This window comes from Chiroxiphia lanceolata, chromosome 1, assembly GCF_009829145.1.
Source record: "Chiroxiphia lanceolata isolate bChiLan1 chromosome 1, bChiLan1.pri, whole genome shotgun sequence".
Lineage (NCBI taxonomy): Eukaryota > Metazoa > Chordata > Aves > Passeriformes > Pipridae > Chiroxiphia > Chiroxiphia lanceolata.
Window position 1 is genome coordinate 26,147,304 of NC_045637.1, and position 15,385 is coordinate 26,162,688.

The 15,385-nt window shown below is 38.8% G+C and overlaps 1 protein-coding gene across 4 annotated transcripts; it reads left to right on the forward strand.

The window, feature by feature from the left end:
- The first annotated feature begins 41 nt into the window (after window positions 1–41).
- C1H8orf88 (chromosome 1 C8orf88 homolog) lies at window positions 42–14,824 on the forward strand. Of its 4 annotated transcripts, none has more exons than XM_032713488.1 (6): window positions 42–147; window positions 2,209–2,314; window positions 3,110–3,186; window positions 6,640–6,724; window positions 10,197–10,303; window positions 14,543–14,824. In XM_032713488.1, the coding sequence occupies exons 2-6, from the start codon at window positions 2,227–2,229 to the stop codon at window positions 14,579–14,581; spliced, it is 396 nt and encodes a 131-aa protein (XP_032569379.1). In that variant the 5' UTR covers window positions 42–147; window positions 2,209–2,226; the 3' UTR covers window positions 14,582–14,824. The 4 variants fall into 4 exon arrangements, with proteins under 4 accessions (XP_032569379.1, XP_032569406.1, XP_032569396.1 ...); XM_032713515.1 differs by lacking the exon at window positions 14,543–14,824 and adding an exon at window positions 10,392–10,493; XM_032713505.1 differs by having other exon boundaries at window positions 66–147; window positions 2,223–2,314.
- Window positions 14,825–15,385: the final 561 nt, after the last annotated feature.

The following is a 15,385-nucleotide window of genomic DNA, read 5'->3' on the forward strand; positions in this document are numbered from 1 at the left end:
CGGCGCCGCCCAGCACGCGGCCGAGCCCCGCGCGAGGGCCGCCCCGCCCCGCCCGGCGTGAGGGAGGCACCGCCACAGCGCCACCGACCGCGAGCGCGGCGCGGAGCCCACCGGGGTCGTGGGGCAGGGGCGCTGCCGACGGTCGAGGTGGGCTGGGGACCCCCTGGCCCAAAGGAGGGGGCGAGGAGGTTTTGTTTCTCGGGGGCTGTGGGGCTCCGGGTGCGGTGCCAGTTTGGGCTCGGGGGGCACGGTCAGTTTCTGGGGATTTTTCACCAATATTGCGTCAGTTCTCTTTCACGCATTCAGGAAAGAGTCTTCCAAAGAACACTTCAGGTGGGCCCTCGTAAGATGAGGGCTGCTGTCAGTGTCCAACTTGTTAAGATACTAAAAAAACCCGGGTCCCACAGCACTGCTGCTGGGCCTGTTTGCTGGTGCCAGAGGGATTCCCTTCTCTGGGCAAGTCTCCCATGGTAATAACTCCCGAGAAGCAATGTGGTCTTTATAAGGGGGAAGTCTTGGGATGCTTCCCCTGCTGCACTAGTCTCTCATGGAGGTAGTTTATTTCTCCGCTATTTAAACTATCCTTTCTCCACTTTCCTGATCCTGGTCAGAACACTCCATGAATCAGGAGGTTGGGCTAGATAACTTGTTGCGATCTTCTCTAGCCTTTTCCCAGCGGGGTGGGGCAAGAGGGGCAAAATGTGTTGTTTTGCTATCACCACACAGCTTTTTTTATTGTCAGAATGCTATAAAAATACAGATGCTGCATTCTAGAAACTACTAGCTAGCCTCTTAAACAGTTTTTCCCGTTTTTACAAAGCATGCGTATCATTTGCAATCAGGGTATAGAGGAAAACTTGCCCCCCCCCCCTTTTTTTTTTACTCTTCCAATGCAAATCTGTATTATTACTACCTCGCTCTATGTGGAAATTTATTATAAATGTGGTTTAAAGAAACATTCCTAATCTGGGTAAAATGAAATATGACATCTGTGTCAGTAGTCTTGCTTAATTGAGCTGCAGGAATTTTCATTACTGCTTTTGACTACAGCTTTCAAGTCTTCCTTTTTTAAGATGAGCAGGTAGGAAAAGCAGGGAATCAAACCAGAATTTTTTTTCTAGCTTTAGTTGTTTTAATTCAGACAGTAGCCATTTAACAGTTGGTTTCTAGACCTGAGTGGATTCAAACTTCATGTGTTGGAAAATTGTTACTTGACTATATTAGAAGTTCAGTGTTCAAAAAATTATAGTATAGTAAACTTGCAGGTGATTTTTGGTTTTCTTTCTATAGTGCAAAGACCGGTTAAAGTGGGGTGTGATACTGGGCATATTTCAAAAAGCCTAACTTGTCTTTTCCTGTTCCCTGCTGAAAATGGATAATGTAGTTGTAACTCTTGCAGTCATGATCGTTTCTTTTGATTTTTTTTTTGTTATAACAATTATTCCCTTGTCTCGTAAAGTTTCCTAGAGAAAATAGATTTTCAATATCGTTTTTATTGTGTTGATAGTTGTTTCTATTATTCTTTTTCTCTAAAAGAAGCTGAAGTTCCTTCAAATCATAAAATCTCCCAGATGACAAAGGAGATGGAAGTGGGAAGGTGATATATTAAGATATAGATGTTACAAATGAACATTTTACAACTGATTGTTTACTTAAAGTGGGAGATTTGTCTGCCCACCATCACCTTTGCAGTTTTTGGTGCTTCTGTAGTAGCTAAACTGAGTGGGAAGATACAAAACTGAATTAATGTGACTAAAGTAGATATTAAAAAACAATTCTGTAGGTTTATATATGTATGTAAGAGAACTCCTATCAAGACAGCAGAGTGTAAGAGGTGTGCTGATGTTAATTCATTAAAAACCCATTGAATTAAACTGTTAGAAAACACCTTCATTTCCATCACATGTCCCCATCTCCTTTCTCCAAATGTACACACAGATATTCAGGGAAAAAAATTTTTTGGAGAGGAAGCTATAGGGTAGCTCAGTTGGAAGGAAAAATGAGAGAGGTGTCTGATTCTGTCTTCATGCAAATTTTATCCAGCATATTCAATCATATCAAAAAATTTCTGCATCAGACCTTTTCTGCTTTTTCCTGCCCAGATGCAGTAGTGTATTGCCTTGTCAAATGCAGCTAACGAGTGGTAGGTAGACTGCTCTTCTTCCTTAACATCCTTTTCTTAAACTGAACAGTCTCTAATAATTTCAGCTGCTTTTTTGAAGTGCAATGTTTCAAAATGTTGCAGAAGCAAAAAAGTTTATTGGCAAATCCCTTCAGCCAGCACGACCTGTGCATCACCTGTCTTCTAAACAAGGTGAGTAGCATGGCTAAGGTACAGTTCAGTTTGCCAAAGTTTTGGTTATGTTTAATGAAATAACAAGGACTTGGTTTGTTTTGATTTGGTTTGGGTTTGTTTTTTTTAAGGACTTTGTTCAAACTATAGTGGTGAATAAATATCTTGCCATGTATTGATCTTATTATATTATCTCTGTGATAAAATCAGAATTTAAACTTCAGGGTTATGCAGAACTCTTTGGTGCTGTTCTTCTAGCTTGGCATCTGAAATCTGGCTTCAGAAAGCTGGATCAGGCTTCTCTGTTAAATTTGGATTTCTTGGGTTTGTTGACACCTGCTTTTGAAAACATAAAGCACACATAATTTAACAAATAGATTTTTTAGGTTTTATTGCAAGTCCAAAGCACTGCACTGCTCTGTTCTTATCTAGCCTTCATACAAGTTTAAATCAAAAAATTCCCAAAAAGCTTAAGAAAAATAAAATCCTGCAATATTTATGTCAGGTGAGAATATTTTAATTTTATTTATTTTTTTTTTAAATTTCTATGTGCCTCCTAGATATTGCAGTATTACAGCTGTTATTATTGTTAAGTTAGAAATTTTCTGGCTGATGTGGACTGAATCTAAGTGATGTGATAAATTTTGACTTTCTATAGAATTCTTGCAAGAAGTGGGAAAGGGGTCTTGTGATGAGCTAGACCTTTTAGGTTGTGAATAAATGCCCACATAATCTCTTTGCAGTCAGGAATGTTCTTGTGGTAAGTTGTGTGGAGTCTGTTGAAATTATTTTTCCTTAATGTTTTATCTTCAGCAGCATCAGCCATTGCATTAAACGTTCAGACTGAGTTACCTGGCAGCACTGAAGTATGTTTGCAGAATAAGGTTAACTGGGTGAGTACTGAGTAAATAGTAGATGATAAAGTTGATGGCTTGTGTTCTAGCATGTTATAAATTGGAGGTCACTTGATCCATTATGCTACCAAATGAAAAGCAAACTATTTCCCGCTAGGAGTGTCCTTGAATCAGGAGGTTTTAAACCGGGAGTGTCAGAACTGTTAAAAAGAATTATGAGTTTCAGGAATGCCTTTCCTTGGTATTTGCATGCACTAGTAGCTGAAAAATGCAGCTTAGGAATTTAAGATTCTTATGCAAGTCTGTGTGGCATTACTTTAGTCTTCGTTGTGAATTTAAGACAGCTCGTTTGAAGTACACATATCTAGTCTTTGCTTATTATGTGTAAATAATAACATTAGAATTCTTTTTGTTGTTAGCACATGCACAAATTCATTTGAGACTTCACAAAAGTAGGAAATTTAACAGTTCCAGTGCATTCTGTAATTATGTTTCATTCGCTGTGCTGGTCTGGGCAATAAGTGACCTCTAGCATTCAGAAAAACAGAAGCACTGTAGTGCTTTATTGCCAGAAATACTTGGTTTTGGGCATGGTACAGTGCGTCCTTCAAACTTTAAATTGGTTCTAGCTGTTTGCTGCAAAATGAAGTTTGAAGTCTTCCAACTGGAATGCTTAATGTTTCATAGTCTGAATTTGATTTTCTGTTGCTTCTGATGTCAGTGTTCTTCAGAGTTTATTGCTAGTTTGTGTGGGTTTTTTTTGTTAGAACAAATGCCTGTTCCTTCTCTTTTCCTTTTTATTTTAGAAGACTTTTAATAATCCTTATTGTATAAAGCTTCTGGAAGCTGCCTTTGACTTAAAAAAAAAAAAATTAAAATCAAATCAAGGTCTTAAGAACCTGTCCTTGATCACATATAGGGAAATTAACAGTCTGTTGAGCAGTAGTTATTGAGATGAACAGAAAACAAACTATTCCCTTTTAAATAAGCCTGTGGTCAGCAGTGTTGTAGTCCTCATGTCAGTATAGCTGTATTTTTTATATTTTTTAAACTTTTTCTTTGGCATAGGATATGAAAAAAACTCATTAATAATACGCTTGGCTGTAAACTGTTTCATGGGTAATCCAAATACCATCTGAACAGTGAGTGCCCTTCTTGATGGGCAACATGGGCCTGAAGGCTGGCAGAGTAGCTTCATAGAATATTTTTCTAAACAGAAACATTCTGTATTTTGTTCTGAAGATACTAGGACCTTGATCTCGTGACGAAGAGTTGCCTATTATCACTATTTAATCAGTCTTGATATTGTAGAGCAGTTGGCAGGATGATGTGATGGGACGTGGTGCAGGAGGAAATGCAAAAATACTGTGGTGACATTGGCACATTACTGTAAATTGTGCTTTGTCATGGTTGTCTTCTTCTTATGGATTTGAGAACATGCTGAGAGGGGCACCCTGTGCTGGGTTAGCAACTGGCTGGAGGGCCAGGCCCAAAGGGTGGTGATGAACGGTGCTGCATCCAGTTGGCAGCTGGTCACTGGTGGTGTCCCCCAGGGATCAGTGTTGGACCCAGTTCTGTTTAACATCTTTATCGATGATTTAGATGAGGGGATTGAGTCCACCATCAGTAAATTTGCAGATGACACCAAGTTGGGGGGGAGTGTTGATTAGCTGGAAGGCTCTGCAGGGAGGGCTCTGCAGAGGAACCTGGACAGACTGGAGAGTTGGGCTGATCCCAATGGGATGAGGTTCAACAAGGCCAAGTGCCGGGTCCTGCACTTTGGCCACAACAACCCACTGCATCGCTACAGGCTGGGGACAGAGTGGCTGGAGAGCAACCAGGCAGAAAGGGACCTGGGAGTTTGGGTTGACAGGAAGCTGAACATGAGCCAGCAGTGTGCCCAGGTGGCCAAGAAGGCCAATGGTATCCTGGCCTGTGTCAGGAACAGTGGGGCCAGCAGGACCAGGGAAGTGATTCTTCCTCTGTACTCAGTGCTGGTGAGGCCACACCTTGAGTACTGTGTCCAGTTCTGGGCCCCTCAGTTCAGGAAGGATATTGAGGTGCTGGAGCAGGTCCAGAGAAGATCAACAAGGCTGGTGAAGGGACTCAAGCACAAGTCCTGTGAGGAGAGGCTGAGGGAGCTGGGGTTGTTCAGCCTGGAGAAGAGGAGGCTCAGGGGAGACCTCATCACTCTCTCCAACTACCCGAAAGGAGGTTGTAGCCGAGTGGGGGTTGGTCTTTTCTCCCAGGCAACTATCAGCAAGATAAGAGGGCATGGTCTTAAGCTGTGCCAGGGGAGGTTTAGGTTGGATATTAGGAAGAAATTCTTTCTGGAGAAGGTAATTAGGCATTGGAATGGGCTGCCCAGGGAGGTGGTGGATTCTCCATCCCTGGAGGTTTTTAAGATGAGACTGGATGTGGCACTCAGTGCCATGGTCTAGTAACCATGGTAGTAGTGGATCAAGGGTTGGACTTGATGGTCTCAGAGGTCCCTTTCAACCTGACTGATTCTATGATTCTGTGTTTCTGTGTAAAATCTTTGGATTTCTTTGTTGGAAAGAGCCTTTGAATAGCTAAGGCTTATGAAGACTAGTTGCACATCACAAAGCAGTTAGAATTAGCAGTATGGGCTCTCTGTTAACTTCCTTCTCTGAAATACCTAGATTTTTCAGATTTTTTACCAGAAGTTTTAGTTTAGAAATTTAGTTTAGTTTAGACAAATCAGGAAAAGACAAATAAATTTCAACCAGAGGAAATGGAAATGTGAGCAAGGTGAATAAAACATAAATATTTTGCCATTTCACAATTTGTAGTTTTAACACACCATGAAAGCTGGTGAACTTACAATACCAAGTGTTAACTGCTGTCTCTGTGAAGAAAATAGGATCTCTCCTCTTTTCGACAAATGCTTCCCAAAATTTTCAGTTCTTGTCTCCTTCCCATCTGTCTCAGAATGTTGTAAAATTCCTCAGCCAAACTTGTGGAGCCTCTCCAGAGCTAAGACAAACTGTTGATAAACTGCTTTCCTACTTTCCAGAACACTCTCTTCAAGGTTTTGGCAGCTGAGGGAACTCAGCATTATGTTGTAGATGCTGTTTCTTGATGCTTATGAAACCTTTTTTGCCAAGTGAGAGAATCCGAGTCCATCCTTTGGTCTTAAGGAAAGTCCTTCCTGCTTTTCTTATTCCCCAGTGTAGCAGCTTCTGGCTGCATTCTGGGTGAGATAACAGAAAAGGAGGAGATAATTATGTTCTTTTTAAAAACTAGCAATACCACTGTAAAATTCTGTGTAAAAATGGCTCTCAGTTGTGTTTACCTGTATTGCTTTGTTGAACTGCTCCTTTATTGTATGTAGTAAAGAGTAACAAACATTCTGCAGGTTCAAATTAAACTGCTACAACTGTTATTTTTAACTAAGAAACTAAGAAACATACATCCCTGTTTTAATGTGCCTAAAGGAGATAAGCTTCATAACTTTCCTTCCTATTTTAGTCATCTGAAATGACTGAAGTGAAGATCTTAACTCAAACTGTGATGCTCTGTCAACCAAAACAACATGAATCAGGAGCAAAAAAAGGTAAAATTCTGTATGGAGAACTGTGTCAGGATTGCATTTTCTGGATAAAAGACGCCTGAAATATGAAGTGATGTGGGTTGCATTTTTTTTTTTCTGATTAGCCAGTGCATTGGTAGTTTGGCTCTCTTCTGTACCACAGTTGGAGAGTAATATGAAACCTTTCTAGTTTTAACATAACACTCTAGAGAAGGTGTAAAATTTGACCATAACTGAGGTGGGAAATTTCCACTGGTAGACTTGCTTGCATGTAAGAGTGTAACTGTCTTTAAAAAAAACCAAACAAACCCAAGAAAGCAAACAAAAAACAAATGCAAGAAAAAACAGACCTCAGCCATAAAAAAATACTTTACACAAAATCCTGGTTTTGTGTAAATTGCTTGTGTGTGTAGAAGTACAGATTTGAGTTGCATCCTTTAGCCTGTTACAGAGGTCAGTCATGGCATACAGACTACTGCATGTAATCAATTAAAGAACTCAGGTTTTTGGCTTACTTGTCCTACTCTTACTACAGTGGTTTTGAAAAACTAATATTTATATCATGAAAAATGAATTAATTTCTCTAATGATGAGTCCTGGGCAGGTGATTCTTGTGTGAGTACTGTCCTTAAGGTTTGCTCCTTATGCTTTTCTCTTTGTACTGCCTGTCAGTACAGGTAGAGCATTGGTAGTAGCCAAAATTTTACTCTTTTTTTTTCATTAAGGAATAATCTCAGATTTCAGATGAATTCTCAGAATACTTCTCTGCCCTACTTCCTACCTAATTCTTCATTGTTAAATATGTCACAGGAACTGCATGAGTGATCCAGCTCAGGTCATTGGTTCACTGAGACAACTTCTTTTGTCTGTATCTTCCTGTATTTAATCATCCTAGATCTCCATCTGTAATCTCCAATCCTTAAGTAATCTTTGAAGACTTGTGTTGTTCTGTTACTCTTAGAACTCAAGAATTGAAAGAATTCTATTAAGTTTTATTGAGCCTTTCCTATTTCTCTCAGTCTGAGAGAGGTTACCATCTCTCAGGTTCTTGAGCAGTAATTCTACTCTGTCATTTGTTACTGACTTGAAAGTAAGTCCATTCAAGCTCAGGTAAGTCCATTCAAGTTCAGGTTCATTTCTTCTGATCTTGATTAATAGATTTCTGTGCTTTGGGTCTAGTCGGATGTCAGTTGGATGTCAGGTTCTGTCTTTTTGCTGGTGGCATTCTGATCCTTTTCTCATCAATTCTGCTTGTGGTTGTAGAGACTATTGTGTTCTACAAGATCTTAAACAACCTTCATCAGATCCTGGTCTCTTGTATAAAAGTCATCATTTTGGATGTTGTTCTGTGGTTAATTGCTCTTAGATGCCTCCCTTGAGTCTACTACACAATTTTCCACAAGTGTTTTCTCACACTTATTTTCAAAGGGCTTTTGTTTGCTGATTGTTGTAATCCTTTCCTTCAGAGTAACATAACTTTAGAGGTTCTGCTGTTCAGCTGCTGCTTACAAATAAGTCTTTTGTTTTCTTCTTTTTTTTCCCCTCACAGTGTAAAATTTCTTCTGGAACTCCTTTTATCTTCAGCTGTACTTTAAGTTCTAGATAATAATTTCCATTTGATAGCTGTTCAGTGGTACTCTGTCTCCAATTACCTGTCTCTGCAGTTGTTAAATGCAGCATAAGGTTCCCATGGGCCCACTTCTTGAGTTTTTCCAGGTCCTTCTGGGTGGCATCCTCTCCTTCAGGTGTGTCAAATGCACCACTCAGCTTGGTGTTATCTGCGGATTTGCTGAGGGTGCACGTGACCCCACTGGTTGTGATTGATAAAGATATTAAACAGTATTGGTCCAAATATGGAACCCTGGGGTACGCCACTTATCGCTCACTGATCTCCATCTGGATATTTAATTGGATATGCTTTGGACCGTAGAATGGTTTAGATTGTAAGGGACCTTAAAAATCATCTAGTTTCTACCCCCTTCCATGGGCAGGGGGGGCACCTTCCACTAGACCAGGTTACTTAAAGCCCCATCCAGCCTGGCCTTGAACACTCCCAGGTGTGGGGCATCCATATCTTCCCTGGGTAACCTTTTCCAGTGCCTCACAAGGAAGAATTTCTTCCTTATATCTAATCTAAACCTACTGTCCTTCATCTTAAGGCTATTCCCAATTGTTCTATCACTGCATGCCTGTGAAAAGTCCCTCTCCAGCCTTTTCATAAGCCCCTTCTGGGTACTGGAAGGCTGCTATAAGGTCTCCTCAGAGCCTTCTCTTCTCCAGGCTGAACAACTCCAACTCTCTCAGTCTGTCTTCACAGACTGTGAAGTTGACTGTGGTCAACTTAATGACTCTCCTTTGGACTCACTCCAACATATGATTGGATGCAACTGTCAAACCAATTCCTCATCCAGCAAACAGTCCACCCATCTAATCCATTCCTTCTGATTTAGAGAGAAGGATGTTGTGGGGGACTATCTCAGAGGCCTTATAGAAGTCCTAGGTTTTTATTCGAGGGAGGGAAAAAAAACAAGCCATAAATTTTCAAGTATTCTTGTATTCTTTAAACTGTTCTTTTTAAAGTTACCCACATGCCCTCCCATAGGTTCAGCAGTTATTGCAATTGCCTGTGGTCAAAGGCAGAAAAAAATCCCAGTCATAGCTGACTTTGTCACCTTGTCTTTTGTCAACATCCTACAGTCTGAGAAACAAAACTGTAGTCCATCAGATGACTGTGTAACAGTCTCGCAGGCAGCCCATGATTCCTAAAGGAATAAACTTCTTTGTCACTAAGGACCAGAGATAAAACTTGTCCCTTCTTTTCCTAATTCCTTTCCTCTTGTTTCTAGTCTTGCTCGAGAATATCAGCTTAAAATCCGGACACAGCTAGACTTGTTGTATCCAACACTGTGCTGGAGTAGAGACACTGCTATGAACTCAAACAATTACCTGCATGCTTTAAGCAAAGCCCCGACTCTTGTTAATTTGGTGTAATACCCTTAAAACTATTTCATTGGTTTTAAACTGTTTGCCAGTTTACATGCAGCACATCTCACCATTACTTTTTGGTGTTAAAGGCATCCAACTTAATAGCTCCAAGAAAAGCGACACTTTATTTCTGTTATGTCTCCCTTAGAAATATGTACCACTTTGGTGTGAGTTATTAACAGTTTTTAACACCACCAGTGAGTTATTAACACCACCAGTTTGTGGTGTTTCTATTAACTAGAACAAGATACAGGAGTCTGTCTCTAGTGTAAGGTTAGATTCACCTTTTTTTTCTTCTTTTGTGTTAATTTACTGGTGAAATGCTCTGTAGTTTACTACAAATTGTGCTGATGCAAGGTGAGATTGAAATTACTCCTGATTTTAATACTGATTTTTATATTTCACATGCAACATTTCCACCCTTCTAGAAGTAACCAAATAATTTTTCTGAATTCCCAATGTTAATGCCTTAAACAACAAAGTCGAATTTAGTGATTTTGTATATTCACAGAAAGGATCAAATACAGCAGAGATTTCCTTCTGAAGCTTTCAAGTGTTTCTCTCTCTCAGAAGAAGCCAGAGTTTCTTCCTGATCATCCAGTTGTACTTGAGAAGCCAGTAAGTGCATTTTTTTGCATTAAGTGAAGTTATAAAAACATTCATGGAGGTTTTGACAACCCATTTGACAGGAAACATTTTCCCTCAGACTAGCCTGCCAAATTGGTAAAACCTTCAAAAGACAGATTGTGCAGTTCAGCTCTGTTACTTTTGTATGTAACTCCCCCAATTGGTATTTGACATCTTACTGTGGTAAGTACCATATAAAGAGAAAGGGGTTTTTGTTTTCAGGAAAAAGACTGAGTATGTTTCCATATGTTCAAAATAAAAGAGAACAATCTTGATAAATTTCCAGCTTGGTGAAAGTCTGAATCCAGTGTTTAAGTTGTCCATGCATCAGTGTCCACTACTAAACTATTAATGAGCTTATGCAATTTGCATTATCAATATATCTGGTCTATGGTTTTGGGGAGAAATTAATAGAAATGAGTGATGAATATGAAGGATATCCAGGTGTGCTACCTTAACCTCTGTGATGAAATAATCCTCAAATATTTTGTATCCTAGGAGAAAAAAATCTACTGGTTTGCATTCCACAGCTTAAGTTTGGGAAAATCTTCAGGGTAAATATTATCATGTCAAAATAGGCTACATACTAGGCTGCTTTTGAGGTTATTGGGATGTAGTTCTGCTAGAAATAGGTTCCTATTATGGAGAAATATGTCCAGATGATTACTATGTTGGCCCCATTTAGAGGTATTTTTAAACTTTTAAAATTTCTACCCTTTTAAAAAACAAAGTTAAACTAATATATGACTGTAATTGGCTTTTGCTGATCTTCCTTTTTATGTCTTTCTATTTGTCCTCAAGATGAAAGCTTTATTTGTTTGAAAACCTGCCTTCAGATAGGGAAATTTCTGCTCTTGAATTTCCTTACTTCCCCTTGCCCTGTCACTTGAGTTTCTAAGGGGGGAAATTTCAATAATCTATACACTTTCACATGGTTACATTCACAGGAGAAAGGAGGACCCCAGGAGAAATTAAATCAGTGATCGAATTAACTCTAAAATTTCTCATGACATGACCAAATGGGAAATAACTGGGTAGAGGGAAAGAAGGATAGTAAAAACTGGTAGGAGCCAAGATGGATTGCATGTGTTTGGAGAGATTGTTTTGGGGCTGGAGGATGTACACCTGTAGCATGATGTCATAAATGTATCCAGTTCTATATATATAGTCTTGTCTTTAGAAATAAGGCTATCTCATGGTTTGTGAGGCCTGCTGTTAAAGTCTTTCCTCTGCTTTGTGTTAGTCATATGTTTGTAAGCCCCCACCTGCATAGGCTAGTGTTGTCATATAGATACAAAAAGCAGTGAGATTTTTGATTCTATTCAGCTTCAAAAGGAGATGGGCAAATTACAAACCCTTATTAGTCAGGATATTGTGTTAGAGTAACATAAAGTGTATCACTTAGCTATTGTTATTGATGTCTTAAGCGCAAAGTATGGGTGGTTGTGTAGGAAACTGAAGGAAAACAATCTCATTAAACAAAAGCAAAAACTTTCAGTTGATCTTGAGGAGTGTTGAAAAGGATATTGCAAGTATACTGGTCTCATCAGTATATGAAGGTGATATTAGGTTGCCAGTCATGCTTCAGAAGTTAGTTCCACATTTTGATTGGTGACAGTCTGTTTTTCTTTTTTTTCCTGAATCGACTAGAATAAATATTTTGTTGTTAATATAGGATAAAACTATCCACTGGTGTATTCTAGTGTTGAATGCTAGTGTAGACATTGAATATTTAGGAATTTGGGAGGTTTTTTTGGAGGCACAGTAACACAAATTAAACACTTAAGCTCTGTGAATGTGGACCGTCTTAAGATGTACTTTGTATGTCTGTGTGGAAAGACCTACTTGCATTTCACTAAGCAACTTCCTCATTTGGAAGGAAGGCAAAAAAATTACTATTGCTTCCAATAGCATGGTAAGGTCTCAGTTACAGTATACAAACCTTTTTAGAATTTCTGAAATGTACTGAAATAAAAATTTTGCTTGTGAGACACATGAACCCTACCGAGTAGTCACTTTCTTTATTAAGATTGAAGCAGTTGGAGACACTAAGTTTTTCTGTATGGGAATCCAAATACGAGAATCTGTGACTAGAGTAAAAGCTGAATCTTACCTTGGAACAGCTTAAACTTGACTTGGCCTGACGACTGATAGATCTTACTTTCAGGTCTTGTATATTGGTGTGAAAAGTCACAGGTTGAATTTCAAGTATGAGGAGTGATAAAACAGATGTTAGAATAAGAAGGGAAAATGCGATAGCGTGAGAAGGCACCTGGAACCAAAGAAAAAGTGAAGATAAGTTCAGAACTAATTTATCCAGAAATGACAGTGATTTCAGGCTCCTAGTGCAGTACAGAGTCATCAGCCTGGCATGTTAAATTGCCTGCTTTGTGTAACACCTTGCTTATCAAGACAACGTGTCAGAGTCAGAGCATTCTACATGGAAGTAGAGAACAGATTGATTAAAAGTGGGGAGCCTGTAGGACAAGTACAAACAGCTTTAGTTTTGATGTGAAGTGTTTTCTGGGTGCTGTTTCTTTCTCATCTGTTTAGTTATGAGACAGAATTATAATCTACAGCCTTGGTTTGGGTTTGTGTTTTTTTTTTTTTTTCTTGTTTGTTTTTTCTTTCATGAGCATGTTTTTGGTAGCTTTCAATGAATTTTCCTGGAATTGTTTGGTTTGGAAAGGACCTCTTAAGATCACCTAATTCAACCCCTCTGCCCAGGTAGGGTCAACTAGAACTGGCTGCCCAGGATTGTGTTCAATCAGGTTTTGGATATATCCATAGGCAGAGACTTCACAATCACTCTGTGGAGAGATTGCACAACGTGTTGCAGTGCTTGGTTACCTTCACAGTGAAAAAAGAATTCTTTTGGGGAGGCTGTGAAAACTGTGTCTCTTTCATTAGATCTTACTGGATGCTTCCACTAGTTAAGAAGAAAAAACTAGATAAAAATCTTCTTCATAGCCTCTGTAGTTTCTAGAAAGTTGTAGTTTCTAGGTACAGACTGATTTTAACATCCTGTAGACGGGCTTACATGGTAGTGAGAAATTAATTGAATGTTGCTTTTCTGAGATCTCTACAGTAAGTGCTTAGGTGGATTTCTGTGCAGTTCTACTTGTGACATCCTGTTAACAAGTCATCTAAAGACAGTACTCTTTAATAGAGCAGTACCAGAAATGGCAGTAGAACATTTGTATCTTGATATAACTGTTCAGGTCTCGTTTTCAATGGAGTGTGCAAAACCATTAAATTTACTTTTCTGAACAGTTGGTGGTCTTCACTTGTTCCATTATCCATCCTATTTCCTCTACACTTTGGTTTTCTTCATGCAGCAGAAATAAGACCCTGTGAAATTTTAGAAAATGCCTGTTTCTTCTTGTCATTGCCCAAATGCTTTAAGAGACAAACCTTTAATTTGTAATGCCTGAGATGGTAATATGATTACAGTGAAAATAATTAATTTTACATATTACTGTGGCAGAATTTTGTCCTTGAATTGTTTGTGTTATGTAGCCATTGGTTTTCTTCATGCAGCAGATTCTGTGTGAGAAAATACCAGTGTGTTGACTGATCCCATGTCATCCATTCTTCTACAGACAAAGCAGAGGGATTGATGAGACGCATGTGTAAATTAAGTGAGCGATGCCTAAAAGTGGCAGAAGGTGACCTCCAGATAAATTTCTGATGACAAACAGACAATCCTACAATATGTCAGTGACATTGTTGACAACCACCTGGTCCAAAACACAGTTTGCCACTGAATTAAGTATTCAGGCAGTTCATGCCTCTCTTAAGACTTTCCTCATTCTGAATTTTTGAAGTCGCTGCTGAAGTATATGCCCATTTATGACTGAAAGTTGTATTTTCAGATGAAGAAAACATTGGTAAAGTGACTTGTACAAGGGAAATGCTGTTGTTACAGTTAGTGGACTGTGGACTGTGTTTGTCCCAAAGGACAGTGACTTTTTTTTGTGATATGGGACTCAGGGTTGCCTACACATAGCTCAGCATTTGAACAGATTTTACTGTATTGACAAAGTCTTCTAGGAAAATTTTAGATTAAGTCTCTATGATTAGTGAAAATAGAACTGTTTGCTATTAAAAAAAAAATCAAATTGTTAAATGTACATGGAATAGGAAAGAGTTATAAGTGGACCCAAATGAAAACTTTGTTTAAATGACCTGTTATAACTGAAGTAATTTGAGAGTTGGTTTGTCTTACAGGTAAAGAACAAACCTTTTATTGACATATGCAAGAAGTGACATGTTGTTTGGAAGATCAGAAATCCATCAATGAAGGAGCTACATATGATGTAGGTCTTCAAAATTTTTGAAGGTATTTGGGTGCCTGCAGATGGAAATAGGACCCTGTGAAATTTTAGAAAATGCCTGTTTCTTCCTGTCATTGCCCAAATGCTTTAAGAGACAAACCTTTAATTTGTAATGCCTGAGATGGTAATATGATTACAGTGAAAATAAATAATTTTACATATTGCTGTGGCAGAATTTTGTCCTTGAATTGTTTGTGTTATGTAGCCATATGTTTTGCCTGACCATAAACTCTAAACCAATACTTGACCAGGACTTTTTGCTTGCTCCCAACTGCCTTCCTAAGAAATAATGATGGAACAAGAAATACTGGCTGTGTCATATCTCAGATGTCTTAGGGTATGTACTCCCCTAGTTTGTTGGGGTTTTTTTTGACAAAACTTCACTTGTTTTCTTTCTTAATTTGAACTCTTCATTTTGTTACAAGATATTCCTTAATATTTTATGGATATGCATGCCTTCTTTCAAGGTATGAAGTCTCATGTTTCACTAAAATGAGAAATCTTCTCTCATCATGGATCAGAACAGGAGATATGCCTGTGTACTGCATTCCTTAAAGTTCTTTGTAAGTAATGGTCCAGTGTTTTTGACTTTGAAAAGTGAAAGCAATGGGCAAAACTGAGCAACAAGACAGATTTTAATCACATCTTACATGGGTAAATGGGTATACCACTGCATAGTTAATTCTATCACTTTTTCCCTTAAATTTCCCTTAAATCTAATAGTGAATGAAAAGCA

Coding starts and splice junctions, on each gene's coding strand:
- C1H8orf88 (XM_032713488.1), top strand. CDS start 2,227: ATGTTTCAAAATGTTGCAGAAGCAAAAAAGTTTATTGGCAAATCCCTT. Junction 3,187..6,639: donor TGCAGAATAAGGTTAACTGG/GTGAGTACTGAG, acceptor TTCCTATTTTAG/TCATCTGAAATGACTGAAGT. Junction 6,725..10,196: donor TGAATCAGGAGCAAAAAAAG/GTAAAATTCTGT, acceptor GTATATTCACAG/AAAGGATCAAATACAGCAGA.